The 19,472-nt window shown below is 30.5% G+C and overlaps 2 protein-coding genes across 3 annotated transcripts; both read left to right on the top strand.

The window, feature by feature from the left end:
- The first annotated feature begins 1,443 nt into the window (after positions 1 to 1,443).
- On the top strand, positions 1,444 to 12,083 carry LOC107612635 ((R,S)-reticuline 7-O-methyltransferase). Of its 2 annotated transcripts, none has more exons than XM_016314329.3 (7): positions 1,444 to 1,826; positions 1,983 to 2,078; positions 3,135 to 3,274; positions 7,230 to 7,559; positions 10,431 to 10,867; positions 11,087 to 11,417; positions 11,495 to 12,083. In XM_016314329.3, exons 4-7 carry the CDS (start codon positions 7,515 to 7,517, stop codon positions 11,789 to 11,791), a joined length of 1,110 nt encoding a protein of 369 aa, XP_016169815.1. In that variant the 5' UTR covers positions 1,444 to 1,826; positions 1,983 to 2,078; positions 3,135 to 3,274; positions 7,230 to 7,514; the 3' UTR covers positions 11,792 to 12,083. The 2 variants fall into 2 exon arrangements, with proteins under 2 accessions (XP_016169815.1, XP_088352702.1); XM_088496576.1 differs by having other exon boundaries at positions 1,516 to 1,826; positions 3,132 to 3,274.
- Positions 12,084 to 16,993: 4,910 nt separating this feature from the next.
- Positions 16,994 to 18,504, top strand: LOC110265976 (uncharacterized). The gene is made up of 10 exons (XM_088496301.1): positions 16,994 to 17,058; positions 17,145 to 17,210; positions 17,288 to 17,356; positions 17,438 to 17,506; positions 17,580 to 17,633; positions 17,716 to 17,801; positions 17,873 to 17,937; positions 18,040 to 18,110; positions 18,194 to 18,313; positions 18,435 to 18,504. The coding sequence occupies exons 1-10, from the start codon at positions 16,994 to 16,996 to the stop codon at positions 18,502 to 18,504; spliced, it is 735 nt and encodes a 244-aa protein (XP_088352427.1).
- Positions 18,505 to 19,472: the final 968 nt, after the last annotated feature.

Raw genomic sequence — 19,472 nt, 5'->3', positions numbered from 1 at the left:
AACAAAGGTAGTTAATTGTTTTATTATAAATACACTAAAATTTATAAATATAACTTATGTTTTAATTTATTAAAAATTTGTCTAAAATTCTTACTAATTTAAGTATTAAAATTTTTTGTAGATATCACTCTCTACCTTTTTATAAAGAACTTGGATAGATAATATTTTAGCACTAAAAAAATCAAACACAGCCATCACAAGAAATCTAAACCTCACGTTTAAATCTAAATCGACGTTTCAAGTAATTCTTGAAACAGAACTCATCGTTATTTTTTTTATAATTGATGCTTTGTGTCTATAAATTATGTATATTGATATAAATGAAATTTTACTATATGGATTAATTTTATTAATCTTATATATATATATATATATATATATATATATATATATTAGTTGATGATGAAAATAGTATTCCCACCACTTTATTAGCTAGTAGGAGTATTTGGAAAATAAAAACAAGATAAAAGTCAATATATCTCCTAATATATATATATATATTTAAAAACTCTAAATTATAACTTTATGACGAGAGGGAATTAAAAGGTTAGAATTTATTATTCTTAAAATTAATATATATAATAAAAGTATTTTAGTTATTTTTTATAATAAAAATATTGTAGTTATATATTTTTTATAAAATATAATGTTAATTTAGACTAATTCAAAATTTAATTTATTATTTTTTTTGTCAAATTAATTTGTCTAGTCTAATTTTAATAAAAATAATACAGTTTAATCAATTATATGTGTTAAATTTTAATTATTAAAAAATATTTAAAAAAAAACGCTTTAAATATCCTTATCTAAATAGTTCCTATATTATAATACATAGCATAATGTCACGAATCACTAATCAATCTATTATCCTACTATTACATATGATCAATTTATGAAGTGATATGTATTATTAACGGTCTACGTTTTCAAAATACATCAATATGTCATTAATAAAAATAAATCAAAAATTAATATAATATATTTTTATTAATCTCAAAAATATAATTAATATAATTAAAATTTTAAAAATAATTTTGGCACACGGACATCAATCTTACCTCGTGGCTTATAGGGCTTAACTCAAAGTAAATAGATAACCATTATAAAAATAATAACAAAAAATGTACATCAAAGCTATATCAGATGTTAGTGTTAATTAGCGAAGGAAAGAAGTTCACTCGAAAGAGAGGGAACTAATTAAGGTTATAAACTTATAATAAGATGTGGCCATGATCTTATTCCTAGTCCTACCTAGGGGTGAATGTGAAATGTGAAGAGCATGATTCATATCTTATCCTCTCATACACAGTGGACACGTAGGATTCTATTTGCAACTTGACAACGCATGCTTGCGTGGATCTTAGGATGAAAATCATCATTTTATTTATTAATTTAATATTTATGCATGTACATTAGTACGTTACAGCTGTATTGCAACTACCTGCGCCGCTATCTTCCTAATGCTATTGGTCTCAACTTGTCATATAGATAGACACATAATCAGATTTTCTTTTTAATTTAAAAATTAATTTTATGGACCGCACTAATGATAAAAATCAATTCATATCATCAATTGTGTTGTGATATGCTTTGTTTCGAAACTGTTCCATTTCGTGCATTACCTGAATACCTGTTCTGTGTTTTGTGTCGTACCTTATTTTAATATAATATAATATATGCAAAGGTGCAATTGTGAGTAATTAAGTGTAAGAGAATATATGGGACTTTCTAGCACCTGCTTGCAGCATCTCAATGGTTCACAAGGTTCGGCATGGCACCTACTAGACAAGTCTTCAAGCCCAGATCTCCATCATTATCTAATTCCGGTAAGCTATTATTATTTATTCTTGATAAATTATTATTATTACACCATGTTGGTATAATTTTCTATGGCTAATTAAAAAAAGAAAATAAAAAGAGTTCCATTTCATGTTTCCTTGCAATTGTTGGTGTTCTAACATGGTGTATCCATTGTTCTTTAGTATGGCTGAGGAGGTAATCTGTAATCTCCGGCTTGTGAACTAAGATGATGAATATAATTAACAGCAAGTTACCAGTCATAAGTTCTGCTAATTAAGGTAATTAGTGATGCTTTCCAGTAGGTTAATTATTTAGCTCATTCATGCTTTGTTTTCTTTAATTTGCTTTCTCTTCTTTGTTAAGTGAAGTGTAAGTGTGTATAACATTATGATTATTGTTGAACTACTTGATAAATTTATCCCCGTTATTTTATGTTTCTTGGTAATAAACAAACTCATAATAACAATTGAGGGTAATTTAGAGATAATATGTAATATAAGAATAATATTATCGATTAAAAAGCTACAAAATTCACTCTAACTTGTGATATCATACCATATTCGTGTTCTTTTGCGAACCTTAATTAGCTTCAGCACCTGAGAAAGCCTTTTCAATTTTCAATCTTATTTGGTTTCTTGTTTTTTCGTTTTTTCAAAGAAGAAAAACAATGGAAAGACCATGTATGGCCTGCCTCTCTATATACTTTTTACCATTTTTTCGTTTTTTTTTTTTTTTTATTTCGATATGACGCTGATTTATCTGTGTGAAACGGTCCAAAATCCCAAAAAAGAATAGACAATATGTATATAGACACCATGATATACTGATTCACAAAAGCTAACCAACTTAGATTGGTTTAGTGAGTAGTTTATTAGTTCGTTTAAGTAAGTGTTGGAGATTTGAATCCTACTTTGTATATGGAATAACTCATTGATCAATAGTAAACCATTAAATGGAGTTTAGATCTACGATAAATTAATTCTTGATATGGTTTGGAAAATAACGTGAGAAAGTGGGAAAAAAAAAAAAACTTTATAGCTTATAATAGCAAAACTTATAACTTGAAATGAGCCACTTTCTTAACCTTTTGATTCTTTTTTGTTATACACAGATTTTATAATCTAATTGTTTAATACTTTAATTTTCTTAAGTCTGATGAATGCTGAAAGTGATATTCCTTTGGGTAATAAGTATGTTGATATTTTCGACTTGCTGAAAACTCTTATAGTCACCCCCAAACAAAAAAAAATCTTATTTCTTCCATTTCGAATTTAACATTTTTTGTATTGCTTTAATTTTGGTCACGACTAATGCTATTTTGTGTACCAAAGCAGGTCCTAAGGCCCGGTTACTGTGCCGTCTGAAAATGCTTCATCAGAATGGATTGGGTATCATTGCAACCACACAAATGGGCTCAATTGGGCTCGTCTGGGCTTAGAATGGGCTGAGAGGATCTAGACCCAACTTCTTTTAGGTAAGGTTTTTATTTATTTATTTATTTATTTATTTAGTTATTTATTTTCAATTTTTGTCTTGTTGTTTTCTTTGGGGAGAACGAACACGCGTTAGATAGAAGCAGAACGAAAGCTAGTTTGTGAGATATGAAATTATGAGTTTGGATTGTGTCACTTTCCACTGAGTTCAATAATATCACAAGAAATTGTGGCTCAAATTCAAGAGCATTAAAGCTGCTTTTCATTATTGATGTTGTACCAAACAAACCAACAAAACAAATAAGACATGTGTTAGGTTCAGAGACTTAAGGATTTAGGAACACACACGACGATTAATGTGTAATTTTTTGTATATAAATAAGATGAGCTGATTTTAGAGTAAACGGTATTAACAAATGTTAATATTCACATGTAGTTATGTAAATGTGAAATTGATAATTAAGAACAGTTAGATCATTTGACAGGTTTAACTAAATTGTTATTTATTTATTTTTAATTATCAACTTCATATGAAAATTTTTTATCATTAACAAAACAGATCTCAAAAGAACAAAAATCCTTTTGTAGCCTCTTATAAGGTTATAATATCCAACCAAGATTACTTTGTTAAATGTCCAATAATCTTTTAGAGTCATTTGGAAAAAGTTTAATATTTTACTGATAATGACAACTTAAAGTATGAATAGTTGTGACTGTTTGATAGGACCATATAAGACACAATAATAGAAGCCATTGATCCAAAAGTTTTTTTAATTAAAAAATAATTTCATTCATAAAAATAATCAACGATAGAGAAAATTTTAAATTTAAATCTAGAAGAGGACATGAATATTATTCTATATGTTGAATTATATACCGAGTCTAAACACAATATTCGATTACAAAAGAATATTAATAAATAAAAACGGAGACAAATTTGATGAGCTCTTTTTGTTTTTAGATCTACACCAAATGTGTTGTAACATAATGTTTTTCTTCCCTCCAAATAGATCTAAACACATTTTTTCTAATCTGAACATATTTTTATGGAGAAATTTTTTTTTTCAATATATCTTTCTTAGATCTATGTCAATATATCCAAAATATTCATAAAATAGAACAAGTACTCCACAAAAGAGAAGAAACAAACTACAAAGAGAATTACTGAGATCTACATTTCAGAAAACCAAAAACCAGTAACCAGAAAAAGTACGAAAGGTAAAGTAGGATGAAGGAAAAAGGGAAAGCTAGAGTGCCTGAGAAAAGAGGAGGGAAAAAAAAAGGAGAGAAAGAGGTCACCAGTTGTCTTGTAAGGTTGAATCTAAACAAGAGCGACCGATTTTAACGACCAACAAAATTGGTGGCTAATAGCGACTGATTTGGTGACCGATATAAAATTTATAATAATAAAAAAAGTTAGTCATTAATTAATTTCGTTCAACGACTAACAAAATTGGCCACTAATGATAACCGATTTGGGGACTGATAGGTCTTCTCTATGACTTGAATAAAGTTAGTTGCTAAAATTAGTTGCTAACCGTGAGCGACCGAAGTTGATTGCTATTTCTAATTTAGTGATCAAGGTTTTAGCGACCACCAAAATCAATCGATAAATTAGTCGTTATTCCTGTGATATTTTGTAGTGCAGCTTCAACTTTTTCTAGCCATGGAAGAGAAAAAAAGGTTGGAATTTTTAAAACACATTTATTTTCAAAGTTTGGTCTAAGTAATAATTTTTAAAACGCATTTATTTTCAAAGTTTGATCCAAAAGTTGATTGGTTACTCACTTTTCACTCTCAGCCCTGATTAGTAATAAGAGGTATTTGTATTAAAAGTATTTCATTTTATTTTTGGTAAATTAAAAAAGTTATATATTTTGTACTTTTAAAAGTTAAGAGTGTTTTTAAAAATATTTGTAAGATATTGTTTAAAATTAGTTTGTATATTTTAAAATTAAAAAGTCTAATATAATTTTATATATTAATAAATATTTATATTTACTCTTAATTTATCTCTGTTGAAATCATTTTAAATGTTAAAAATAATTTTATCGATGATGATTTTTGTAATTTATGCTTATTAAAAATTATTTTTTATTGATTAAAGTTGCTATAATTTTTTAATAGTTATTTCTAAAAAAAATTAATAAATTATTTTTAAAAAATAAAAATTTTACTAAATCGAAATTTTAGTGTGTTTCAAAAACAAATGTGCATGTTAGATGTAAAATATTGACTACCTTTACTTTTAAATTGATTCTGGGAGAAGTACAAATATTTTAGATGATGCATGTTTGATAGATGTTTCATTTGCAGAGAGCATACTTAATTATGGCTTCTAGAACTGAAAATTTCTTATTTTATATGTTAAAATAATTATTAAAGAAGTTATCAAATGTTAAATCACTTCAAAATCAACTCTATTTGAATTAACAGAATTAAAATTAATGATGAAAAATTAGAAATCAAGCACCAAATTAGCCGATGAAACTTCCCAAAAAACAAAAAGAAAACTTCCCTTGTTCCACCTCACATTACAAGTTCCAAATGATTGAATAGAACATCTTAAGGAAAGAAAAAAGGAAAATAAAAAGAGAGAAAGGGGAGGGGAGAGAGAGAAGAGGGAGGGGGGGGGGGGGCTATATATTTTTATTATAATTAACAAGTACCATTTATAATTTAACCCAAATTTTGTTCTATTTAGTGGTCCATGGTTGGTGGTTGCATCTAGTTAAATTACTATATGGTCCTTTTGTTCTTTTCAGAAAATAAATATTATCACTTCTATTTTAATAATGTCGTTACTCTTTTCTTTATATAAATTTATATAAAAATACAATGAAAAAAATCATGTGTAAAGTTAGACATTATAAAAAATAAGAAATATATATATATATATATATATATAGAAGAGTTTCAAGTGTATCGGAAACACCGGTGTTCCAATTGTTTTAACCGTTGATCTGAGTTATAAGAAATATATATAATATATATTAATTGAAATCAACGGTTAAAAACATTGGAACACCGGTGTTCTCAGTACACTTAAAATTTTTCATATATATATATATATATATAGGTAAATTATATGGTAAAGATGTAAGTTTACAGATCTTTCTTTTTATGGGACGAAAGAAAAATTGAAAAAGGTAGGACTCACACTTTGAATAACAATAAAATAATAAAAAATAACTATAAAAGGAATTTATTTTCTCTCTCTATACCACTTCAATCTGTATAGTAGAGTGTCCCCATATATATATTCCCCTTACATTCAGTTAGTAATGATATCATCATCAATTTTATAGGAAATCATGAAAGGAAAGATGAACTTAAATAGTACCATGTCACAGAAACAAACGAAGTAGAATAGTCCAAGCTAGCTATTAGCCAATGGGGATTAGACATTATTGTTGCATGGTGACATACCCATTTTTGTTGGCATTGGATGTGCCCATCACTTTCCACTTATTATTTTTACTTTTTTTTTTTTTTAATTCTAATGTATCTAATATCACTCAAATGGTGAATCATTTTGATTTCCACCAATTTTAATAAGTAAAAATATTTTATTCAGGCATCAAATTAAAACTCTATTCAATATAAGAATATTTCGTGTATATCAAAAATCAATTACCGAATTATAAATAAATGTATTATTTTATATTTTAACATATATTTTACACAACTACGATTACGACTGTTACAAAGTCATAAATGCATAGTTGATTTCAATAATATAACACACTAATAAAGTATACCAAGAAGTGTGGTTCAAATTCATGAAAGCTTCCCTTCATATATATACATTATTCACATCTCTCCTATCTTTATTAAAAAAGATAATTATTCACATGCCCTATTATAGTAGTAGCAACATGAGGAGTTGCAAAATTATTAACATGCAAAGCAAGCAGTAATTAAATTAAAGGTGTTTCCCATCTCCACCACACAAATGTTGTTCTAACACTTGATCATATCTGCTCAATAATGCAGGTGTGGGATCTCTGGTGCTGTGACATTCAACCAATCAGAGAATGCAACGTTCCAAAACATCAATTCAGCTTCACATGTCTTGGTGCTACCTCATCACCTTTATTTATTGCCCACTTATTTCCCTCTAACCAATCCAACACCAACACCAAGAACCAGTGTGTTAGTGTAGTAGTAACTATAGTTGCTTGCTCTGAGATTTGAGAACTGAGAAGGAAGCTGAAATAGCAGCTATTTTGGTTTAGGCCCTTGTGTTTTTTTTTTCTTTTTGCAGAAACACATACATACATGGAGACTGTTATTTCCAACCAATCCCCACCAACTATCCTCAAGGTATCTATATACAGAGTCAGAGCCCCATCAACATATACTTAACTAACTTCCAATACATTATTATATATTCTGCTTATCAATTAATTTTATATGGTTTTATGTTTTTGCAGAGAATATATAGCTTTACTTTTATGATAATATATATGATCTGTTTTAAGCTAAGATTGCAATACATATGGATTTAATTTCTAATAATTGAGACATTAAAATATGATATGATATTCCAATTGGTACCAAATTTGTCAGTAACAACTCTTTTGGGGAGTTCTACTATTTGAAGTTGAAATTAAGTTTTTTGGTCTATATAAAGCATTCTCAGGAAAAGACTAATAGCATGTTTTGAAAGCCAAAAATTATTTATTATTATTATTTTTAAAAGATAGAGCCATTTTGATACACATAAAGGAGCCATGTTGTTTTCCTATATCCTAGTTGACAAGTTTTGATAGATTTCATGAAATTCTCTCCTTTTTTTTTTAAATAAATTTTGAATAATCATCGTATATACCATCCTCTTCTCATGCTGTTACATTATATAATTACTCATCATATTCCAGTAAGATTTTGTGGCCACTGGATGGACTAAAACATTTACAGTGATGCTACTACCATGCCTTCTCTGTTCGACTTCAGTAGCTAGTAGCTACCTTTTCATGTTATTATTACTCAACATTTGTAAATAATTGTAATGCAAACAGGGTTTCATTGAACTGTAAATTATATTTAATTCATTGTTTTGGGGGCTAAAGGGTTAAAGTTCTTTCTTCTTAGTTGATGTATGTAGTTAGTTATAATAATTTTGACAGCTTTATATTATGTAACTCTGTCAAGTAACTTTTAGTTTATGTGAAAACCACTCTCACGTTTGATTTATTCATCATTTCTTGGAATATACGTTTAGAATTTCTTGGTTTTACTTTGAATCTGATGTGGAATTACTGGATTGAGAGGATTAAAATTTTGTTTTCTAAAACCAACCAAAAGAGTAGTAGTGTTATGGTTTTTCGATGTTAAGGATTTTATGAAAATATTGTGTTTGTAGTAGGAATAATAAATTATTTTGCTGCTTAAAAATGTTGATAGTAATATAACTCATGAGTTTGATTTTCAACAAAATAAGATCTTTTTTTGTTCCTTTGGACATTTACACCTGTTTAATTAGTAATTCATATACTGTTACTCATAATAAAAATACTTCAAGGGTTATATTTTTTATAATTAAAAAAAAAAGTATTTTTCAACACAGCATGGTTTTGCTCTTAAAAAAGGTAGCCATGCACAAGAAAATATATATTTTTTAATTTTTTATACATCTTTTCTTTTGATATAAAAAATGATAATTAAAAATTAAAAGAAGATAAAAAAATGTTTTTTATATTATAAAAATAAGATATTTAATAGTATATTGAAATGCAGTATAAATATGGTTTCTGGCATAGACCATCATTTAAACAGTTTGGTCTATTACTGAAAAGTGTGATTTATGGTTAAAAAGTTATTCTTTTAAGTAAAAGCCACACTTTCCAAAGGTAGCTTTAGAGCTTATTATAGTTTTTAATTAAATTTCAATGAGATTCAATTTTCTTTTGATGATTAAGTGTTGGCCAAAATTTAGCAAAAGTGCTGACCCCTAGCACTCTTCGAATTTCAATATGGGATGTCATAATTATTACTTGTGGTATTTCTTTTTGCCTTAATTTTTTATTTTATGTTCACCTGTGTACCATAATGATATGTTAGGGAGAATAAAACTTGTGGTTATTTAATCGTTTTACATTAAAAAAATAATTATAACACATCTGAACATTCATATGCAATTATCTTTATATAAAATTGATAGTTGAAAATTGTTAAATAAAAATTTAGTTAAATATATTAAATTATCTAATCATTTTCAACTAGTAGTTTTATGAGTTTTTACCTATAATAAATATATCATCTTATTGTAAAACCTCCTTTATGAAATTAAATGCCATTTTCCCTCTTAACAAAGGATAGTTGGAGAGAAAGGCAAAGGCGGCAAACTAGATACACAGCAAAATTAAAGATAGAACATAGAACATTAATTGGTAACACGGAAACAAACTAAGTTTGAGTTTCCCTTAATGCTGTGCTTGATGATATGGTGGACACTAGACATTGGAAAATACTATTTTCTTCCTCTCATTTATGGTGTATTATATATAAGTTAATTATCGAAGGTGAACTTAGATATAAATTATTGGCATTACTCTGTTTTTCTGGTGTCGCTTTTCCTGCTGAGTTATACTTAATTACTAATAGGTTTCACAAACTCCCTTCAATTTGAAGTCTAGACTGCATTTTTTTTTAAGTCTTCTATAGTGTCTACGAATTGATATCTAAATTTTGCTTAATTTATTTTTATACTTTTTAAATTAAATATTAATTTTATTTCTTTTTAGTAAGTTAGACACTACTCTTTAAATACCATAACAATTATCTTCTTTTAATATCTTCTTTCTCTACAAAAATTGATCAGTAAATAACAAAATATAATCGACTTACAATTTTTTTTCCCTTAAGTTATACAATCATCTAATCATGAATTACTACATCAGCAAAAGTAAATAATTTTCAAACTTACTACTTAAAAGGTTATCTAAATATATGAATTTAACTGGACGACCTTGTAAAATTGTTCGCTCTCTATTTCAACTGTCAGCGTCTGTAGCAAATGTTATTATAGTATTCACAAATTCATGCATTATAACCAAGGAGACACCTTAATTAAAAATTTGAAAAATATATGAGTTAGCAGTATGGTATATATAGAATAGAAATTAAGGCATGCATGCAAATGTGCATTTACGTAACAAGAATGTTAAGTTGAAGGTGTTGTTGAAATTACAGAGTGTGAAGGACAAAGAGGAGGAGGAATCATTGCTTGGACAAGCGGAGATATGGAAGTACATGACATGCTTTACCGACTCCTTTGCCCTAAAATGCGCCGTTGAACTCCGCATCGCCGACATCATAGACCGCTACGGCAAGCCCCTCTCCCTCTCCAAGATCATCGACAACATCGAGGACGCCCCGTCCCCGGACGCCTCTCTCCTCCTCCGCATCATGAGAGTCCTTGTCCGCAAGAAGATCTTCTCCGCCGCCAAGTCCGACAACGGAGAGATCCTCTACGGCCTGACACGCGCTTCCAAGTGGATCCTACAAGACACCAAGATGACCCTCGCACCAATGTTGCTCTTAGAGAATCACCCTCTTCACCTCAACCCTGCACACTTCATCAGTGATATCATCAGGGAAGGAACTGACAAGGGAACCGCCTTCTTCAGGTCAGGGATCCAAAACTTTCTTCTTCTTTTTTGTGAACAAGATTAGCAGATTTTTTAGCCATAATTTGTTTATAGGTGAGAGTGAGTTAAATAACAATTTAGTCAAACTTGTGAAATTATTTAACGGAAAGTTTTGATTAGCTATGATTGTGGCTAATAGAAAACATCTGCGATGAAAATTTTAATTGCTAATATTTTCTGAATCTGTGATTGGTTAAGGTGCCATGGACACGAGCAATTCGACTTGACCGGATTGGACCCAGAGTACAACAAGTTGTTCAACGAAGGTATGGTGTGCACGGCAAGGATGGTGATAAAGGCTGTGATCGAAGGGTACAAAGAAGGATTCAACAAGATTGAGTCACTAGTTGATGTGGGTGGTGGACTTGGTGGTTCACTCTCTGAAATTGTGAGGGCTTACCCTCACATCAAGGGTATCAACTTCGACTTGCCGCATGTTGTTGCCACCGCCCCTCAGTACGACGGGATCACTCACGTTGGAGGTGACATGTTCGTCTCTGTTCCCAAAGCCGATGCCATTTACATGAAGGTATATAGATATATATGTGGTTACTATTTTCATGTGAAAATGATAATGATAACTGAGAATATGTATTTTGGAAACAGTGGATTCTGCATGATTGGAGTGACCAACACTGCATAAAGATCTTGAAGAACTGTAGGAAGGCAATACCAGAGAACGGGAAGGTGATAATTGTGGACCATGTTCTGCAGCCAGAAGGAAACGATCTATTCGACGACACCGGCTTCGCTTTCGACATGATGCTTCTTGCACACAATGCCGGAGGAAAGGAAAGGACTGAGGAGAATTGGAAATGGCTGTTTGCTGAAACTGGATTCCCTCGTTACAACATCATCAAGATCAAGGCCCTTCCATCCATCATTGAGGCCTTCCCAAATTAATCATGGTTGCTTGCTTGTGTGCTACTTACTATCTTTTCATTTGGTGTGGTTTTGATTAACGGCAATGAGCTTTGCAGTTTGCACTATGTTATTATTATCTGTGCAATGCAACTCTGTTATCTTGTATCACAAGTTTGAATAAGAACACATCCATCCACTTTTGCTTGAGCTTGGATTTTATGGACTGATTGATCATCATCAGATCCATTAAGTTAGCCAGCTTTGTGGGGTGTGAATTTATGTGAAGAATCTATTGCTGTTAATTATTGAATAACAATTAATTGGTGTGCAACTTTTTCTTTTATCTCCTATTCTGTTTATGTCAGAGGAAGTCTACAAGAAAAACTTCAAATATGAGCAGATTGGCCTTTTAAATGACTCCATGATGAGCTAAGAAATTGGGACCAAAATGACATATAAATAAAGAGGAAGTACAAGGAGCCAATATATGTGTAGTACAATGTATATAATGGGGTTAATTTTAAATTAGAGTAAAGTATCAATTTTGTCCCCAACGTTTGGGTAAATCCTATTTATGTCCTTAACGTTTAAATCATCCTATTTGTATTCTTAAGGTTTATAAAAGTGATTCAATATTATCCTGCTATCAATTATACATCATGAACGCTTTAGTTTGAGTTTTAAAAATATCTTCTTGAAATTAAAATACAAATGTTTGAGATAGAATCGATGATCTACTCCGAAAAATAGCTCATCAAATGTTGAAACTAATTCCTACAACATTTACATAATTCACTTTTCTAGGGATATAATTGAATCAAAATGCAAATAGTGGGTATAATATTAAAATCGAATATATCCAAGTGAGACCTAATTCAGAATGAATACATCCAAGTGAGAATAATTGAAAAATATAATCTGATTTGTTAGTATAATTGATAGTAGGATAACATTGAATCACTTTTATAAACGTTAAGGATACAAATAGGACGACGATTTAAACGTTAGGGACACAAATAAGACTTACCCCAAACGTTGGGGACAAAAATGATACTTTACTCTTTAAATTAAAATTAAATTATGGACAATTAATTAATTAAATTAAAATTAAATTAATATCAAATGTTTATTATCCGTGGTACTCGGATGGTTATTCTAGATAGTATGAGTGTATTGTATTTGATAAATTAGTAATATTTTACCATGGATGTTCGAATCTGTACGATAGCGGATGGTTACTTCTTGTATTGGGCTAAAGATTCAGCCTATTGTACACATTGTATACTTCCTCCATTGGCTCCCTAGCGGGATTCATAAATAAATTGTATTTTGTCACCTGATATTATTGTCTAAGTTAATATGATAAATGTCACTAATAGAATAAGATAAGATTCTGAAAACAAGATATAAGGCTGTGTTTGGTTGTTGTCTCAACATAAACGAGACATAGACATAGATACACAAGAGTACATAGACATAAGAAGACACTAATTTCATATTCTGTTTGGTAAGTTAGACATGACAAAAAATTATAAAAAAATTAGTGTTTCAAGTTAAAAATTAGTGTCTCAATATTGTATAGAGACACAAAATACATGTTTTTAATGGGTGCTTGACATCCATACATGTACTCCTGTGTACTCCCGTGTTTATGTTTGTATGGATATGTATACCAAAAACAAACGCTGCCTAAAGGATAGAAACACAAAATTTGGTGTTCTTGTATTCTGTTTGGTGATAAATTAGAATAAATTATGAAAATCCAATTTATTCTTATTTTTTTCATTTAAAAAATTTGAGACAAAAAAATATAATTATAAAAAATTAACAAGAATAATAAAAGAAAAAATAAAAAATAATTTGTCCCTTGTTAGTATTTTTGTGTCCTACATGTTAAGATGAACTCAAAATACATTAATTTAATGTCTCTGAATACATTACCTCTATTCATATCTCCTCTATCAAACACGATTTTGTGTTTTTGTATCCCTGTCTCGAGCCGAAACGGCTTGCGTCAGCTTCTGCACGTTGCTGATATCATTTACAAAGATCATGCGCGCCGGAATCAGCATACCGCTCGGCTTCTTTAACATCATGTTTACAGTTATTGGAGAGAAGGACTTCCCTGAGTTCTTGTTGGGATTGTTAGTCGGCGTTATTGTTCTCACGGTTTGTTTTACCCGTTTTAGGCGGCGGTTTCAGCCTCTGCTTCCAACACGTTGACCTCCTCCGCTGCCGATCAACCGATAAAATGGACGTGCCTTGTTGATGGATTTGATTGGTGCACGCGCACTCTTTTATAATATTTTCTTTCTAGTACTCTCTTATGGATATTATTATTCTTTATAGAATTCTTATTATTTTTTTGTATGAAATAATAATAGTAAAAGTATAGCGTACTAAAAAAGAGTACTAAGAGTACTACAAAATTCTATATAAAAACATCATAAAAAAATTTTTTAGATTTATTTCCATCACTATCAAGATAAATATTTAATTTTTATTATTTTTAGTATTCACTTTTCTAATTGTAATTCTTGTACTATATTTTAGTGTAATTTTTTTATAATATAGATTATGATCTCATTGAAAAAGACAAATTAAATAAAAAATTAATCATAGGTAATAATAAAATCATAAATGTTGAATTTCAAAATAATATTAAGAATAAGATTATTGAGAGTACTAGAATAAGAGTACGATGTAAAAAAAAATACTAAATTAACATTTTGATGTTAATACTTAAAATTTAAGAAAAATATAATATATATATTTAAAATTTATATTTTTTAATTTTAATTAAAAATATATTTTATTAATTTTGATATGTTATCTTTTTTAGTAAATAAATATTAATTCTATTATATAATTAATTAATAAGATCTATTTAAAATATATAAATTAAAATGATAGAATAATATAAGAAAATTATCTAAGTCGAGGTCTATTTTAGTAATTTTTTATCTAGAAGTGATTTTGAGTAGTGTAATCCAAACAACATTTATTTTATTAAAATAATATAAAGATTGCCAAATATAAATTACTTTAACACAAATTTACTTTTCGGGCCTGCTACACATACAAGCAAAAAGGCCTACAAGTCATACAAGCTCCCAGCCCATAATCATTGCACACGCGCACTGAATTACATTGAATAGTGCGTCATTTACACGCGCTCCACTAAAACGGTTGCACTTCGCGTAAACCGCTCCTTAATGGCGCACTCTTCCACTTCTCCAAGCCATTCGAAGAAAACACAACCGTTCCATTTTCGAGCAACATTCGAAACTGAAGATATAGAACTCATCGCGAAGATTGGAACATTCCATCAACACAACATAGAACTCTCGATCAAGAATCTCCAGAAAAAACAAAGTTATAATACTCAAGGTACGTTACGTTACTATTTTAGTCATCCTGTATATTTTCCATATTTCAAAATCGAAGAACTAGGTTTTACTGTTCTTCTACGTTGTTGTACGTTTTACTGTTCTTCTTGTTCTACGTCTCATTTTACAGTTTATAATGTTCTACTTGTTCTAGATTTTACTGTTATTCTTGGTTCTATGTTACATTGTTCTTCTTAGTTCTTCTAGGTGTTACTGTTCTTGTTGTTCTAGTTTTTCTGATAACTGATTTTTGGGGATATATTCCGTAGTTTGGTGGGTGTATATGGAGTAATTTGTTGGGTGTATATGGCATAATTTGTTGGATGTATATTTCTGAACTGATATACTGTAATAGTCAGCAGTTGCAACTGTTCTTATATTTGCTTGTCCATGGGTGTATATTGCTTGACCTTGTAATGTTGCTTGACCTTGTATATTATTGCATGTTTGAGTGATATCTGACTGATATATATGGGTGTATCTGAATCATATCTATGGGTGTATCTTACTGATATCTATGGGTGTATCTGACTCATATCTATGGGTGTATTTTTCATTTCAGAAAAAATGGCAGCGAGAAACCAAGCTAGAAAAATGTAAGAACAAATATATGTCTTAGATGAAATCAGTTTTATATAATAGAAATATATCTGACTATAATTTTGTTTTGTTTACAGCAAACCAAAGACCTTAAGTGTGCAACACATTTGTTAAGTGAGAAATTCAGAAACATGAGTGAGGAGAAGAAAACGATCGTTAGAAATTTGGGATTTGGTGGCTTGATGCACATCCCGCCACTAAGGGTGCATCACCAACTATTAAGGGAGTTGGCTAACAACTTCAAATTAGGGGAGAACAGACTGGAAACCGGCTACGGTTCTTTTAAAATAAGACCAAAAACAATAGGTGATGCACTTGGCATCAACGCATCAGGTAACTCGCTAAAAATTATAGGTGTATATTAACTGATAATTGGGTGTATTTAAATTGATGCTTGGGTGTATTTGAACTGATTTTCATACTATATTGTTTTCCTTTTTGTAGGAGATCTATTTCCTCAAAAAGTCAATTATAAGGATCTTTCTGAGAATGATAAAGAAATTTTTAGAAGATTTCAGGGTAAGACCCTCAAAAATCTTACAGATGAGATGATGGATATTGGCGTTGGTAACAAACAGGAATGCCTAATGTTCAAGAGGATTTTCATCCTCTATATACAGATGGCATTCCTTTTACCAACGACAATAAACAAAATCTCACCTGTGCACCTGGCCCCAATTTTTGAGATGGAACACCATAACAGAGCGAAACTGGGGAGGGCATGTTATGATCACTTATTATGATCATATTACACCATAAAACATAATACACCGAACATATTATGATCACTTAATATTATGTTTTGGGTGTATTTTATTTACCTGAATGCTGCTAACTAAAATTTCTAATGTTTCAGGGGATTGTAAAGATGGCGGAAACAAGAGAAAAAATGAAAAAAATAGAGAAAAAAAAACAAGAAATAAATAAAAAAATAAAAAAGGAAGGCAAGTTTAACATCGTCTTCGGAGGCAGAAACAATTGACAGTGACAATTCTACCTCTGAGTCTAAGACTCAAGAAGACTCAGAGGATTCACCAAGAAAAGAACCCAGCAAAAAAGAAAAAAAGTAAGTACCATACTTAGGTGTATTTTCTTTATCAAATTGGGTGTATTTTCTTTATCCAGTTGGGTGTATTTTGTTTATTAAGCTGGGTGTATTTTGTTTATTATATTGGGTGTATCTTTTGCATTGATTTGGGTGTATTTTATTCCTTTTAGTGTGTTTTTAAATAATGATTATTTGCCTTCTAGAATGGAGTTTAAAAAAAGAAAGAAGAATCAGGAGGATTCTGATTCAGAATCCGAATCAACTGATGAGTAATGTTCTGAAATTATTATTCCTTTTCTTTGGGTTTATTATCAAGATTTCATGTATTAACAGAGTGTCTCTTGTTAACTTATAGAAGCGAACAATCATCACTAGTGAAGAAGCAAATAACAAAGAAAAAGACACAGAGAACACCAAAAAAGTAAGCACTTCTTTAGATAGTATTTTGTGATAAAATTAATTTTTTATTTCTGATTCATACTTGTTTTTTCCACCCAGGACACAATCCAAAAAGAAAAAGGTTGTTGTTGAGGATTCATCTCCTGAGCAACCTCAATCCTATCATGGGTACAGTACTTTGTAAGCTATATTACCGTTTATCATCAAGATTATATTTGTTAACATGTTCTTTTATGAATGTACTGTCAGATCTGAAATAGGAAGTGAAGATCTAGATGAATTGTTAAGGGAAAATAATGAAAATTCTGCTGCACATGGGTATGTCTTGTTGGGGTGTATATTTCATATTTTAGCGTGTTTTCTTTGCTAATAATTGTTTCTTGTTTCGCAGGGAAAATGAAGCTGACCTGCGATTGACGGAAGGTCACTATGTCTCATCTGAAACGTAAGAAGCTTTATTTGATAAAATCTTGTTATCATGATTTAACTGTATGATATTTTTTCTGAATAACATGAACTCTATTTAGAATACCGGACGTAAACTTGGGAAGTGATAATCCTTCCTCTCAAGGACACACAGAACAAAGTAGCGTAAACAAACCAGCAGAGAGCATGTAACTTCTCTTTTAAATAACCATTACTTTTGTTCTTTTATTACCTTCTACTTCTAATTCTATATATATTTAGAAAAAAGCCCTTTATTGTTTTATTCGAGAAAAAAAATGGAGGAAAAAAAGCAAAAACTGCAAGTATGTAAGTTCTCAAAAAACAAAGCCTGTCTTTCTTTTGAATTGTTCGGGTGTATTTTTGACTTTCTTTGGGTGTATTTTAGGTTGAGTCTGGTTGAAGAGTCAGCCAGTGAGCCGGCTGATTCGAATATGATGGTTGTGAGGGAAGAGACACCGTTTGAAGGGCTTGCAATGTGAGTTTTTCAAGAATATTTCAACCTTATAACCTTTTTATTTTCAAAGGCATTGTTAACCTTTTATTTTTCTTCTTGTTTAGAGTTCCGATTCAAGTTTTTCTACCAGTGTCCCAAACAACCACTGTGCCGAAATTTGAAGAAACACCTGAGACAGAATATGAACCAACCCCTCTGCTACAAATTGAAGGAACTACAAAAACGTAAGAAATAGTATTGGGTGTATATTTGTTTACACTTTGGGTGTATATTGGGTTACAGTTTGGGTGTATATTGCCCCTAAATAGTTTTTTTATGTCATGATTAATTTTATGTGCCGTGCAGCACCCTGGAACCCCCCCAACAACTTGAAGAAAGCACACACACGCTTCCCCCAGCTCCATCTAAAATGTAAGTTCATCAGAGTAAAATCAATGTTTTGGTTATCATCCGTATATTCTTATTCTTATAATATGTTATACATGATCACGCAGTAATCCAGCCCCAGAAGACGCTGCTGCACTGATGATGATGGCACGGACAGCATCGTATGTTCCTAAAACTGATCCGATGCCATCATTCAGCCTTGGCTTCACTGATTTCAGCCAAGAAGAAACAACAACGCAGGAGGGAGCGTCAACGCAAGATGAACACAGGGCAAAAACTCCAGAAACTCCAAAACTGCTAGAACAATTAGAGGATCTGGTACATAAAATTGCAAGTGGTGGGGTGACAAAAAAGGAAAAAAGTCTGCAGATTCCAAAGGAGAGTGGGGCAGAGAGTTTCGAGAAGTTTGAAACTCCTGTCAGGCTGAATTTAAATACTACTGACATGAAACATAAATGCTACCACTGGGCTATACGAGTGAAGACCTACGCAGATGGACTAACTGATGAGTTTGACAACGTCTGCAGACTCCAAGCCCAAGATAGATACACTCTGTCAAAACTCCGTCTTGCATCACTCGCGCCTAAAACACATATAGAAGCTGAGGTAATATTACAACAACATTAATGTTTTTATCACCAAAATTAACTACAATCCTGAATGATGTAAAATTGATTTCGGCATCTTTTTCTAGATTGTCTCTGCCATGTGCTTCATCGTAAACCAACAAAATATTCAAAGGTTTCAAGAAGAAGTATATTGTCTCCCCCCTAATATTGTGGTAAGGGTTGCTTTAACGAATTTTGGGTGTATTTTCTGCATTCCTTAGGATGTATTTTTTTTCTTACATTGGGTGTAATCTGTTTACTCATTTGAGTGTATTTTCTGTATTCAATTGGGTGTCAGTTGTTTATTCATTTGGGTGTATTTTCTGGATTCATTTGGTTGTTCTCAATTTTTGCAGAACATGGCCCTTGCAAATCATCCACAGGGGGT

Source organism: Arachis ipaensis, chromosome B8, assembly GCF_059453495.1.
Source record: "Arachis ipaensis isolate K30076 ecotype BB chromosome B8, ASM5945349v1, whole genome shotgun sequence".
Classification (NCBI taxonomy): Eukaryota; Viridiplantae; Streptophyta; class Magnoliopsida; order Fabales; family Fabaceae; genus Arachis; species Arachis ipaensis.
The sequence above is the reverse complement of the archived record's forward strand: the minus strand, read 5'-3'. Positions and strand labels throughout refer to the sequence as shown.

Excerpts from the sequence above, each read along its gene's own strand:
- LOC107612635 (XM_016314329.3), top strand. The coding sequence starts at position 7,515 with ATGGAGACTGTTATTTCCAACCAATCCCCACCAACTATCCTCAAG. Across the intron at positions 7,560-10,430 it reads CCCCACCAACTATCCTCAAG|AGTGTGAAGGACAAAGAGGA; the intron begins GTATCTATATAC and ends TTGAAATTACAG. Across the intron at positions 10,868-11,086 it reads AAGGGAACCGCCTTCTTCAG|GTGCCATGGACACGAGCAAT; the intron begins GTCAGGGATCCA and ends TGATTGGTTAAG.
- LOC110265976 (XM_088496301.1), top strand. The coding sequence starts at position 16,994 with ATGGAGTTTAAAAAAAGAAAGAAGAATCAGGAGGATTCTGATTCAGAA. Across the intron at positions 17,357-17,437 it reads CAACCTCAATCCTATCATGG|ATCTGAAATAGGAAGTGAAG; the intron begins GTACAGTACTTT and ends ATGTACTGTCAG. Across the intron at positions 17,802-17,872 it reads AAACAAACCAGCAGAGAGCA|TAGAAAAAAGCCCTTTATTG; the intron begins TGTAACTTCTCT and ends TCTATATATATT.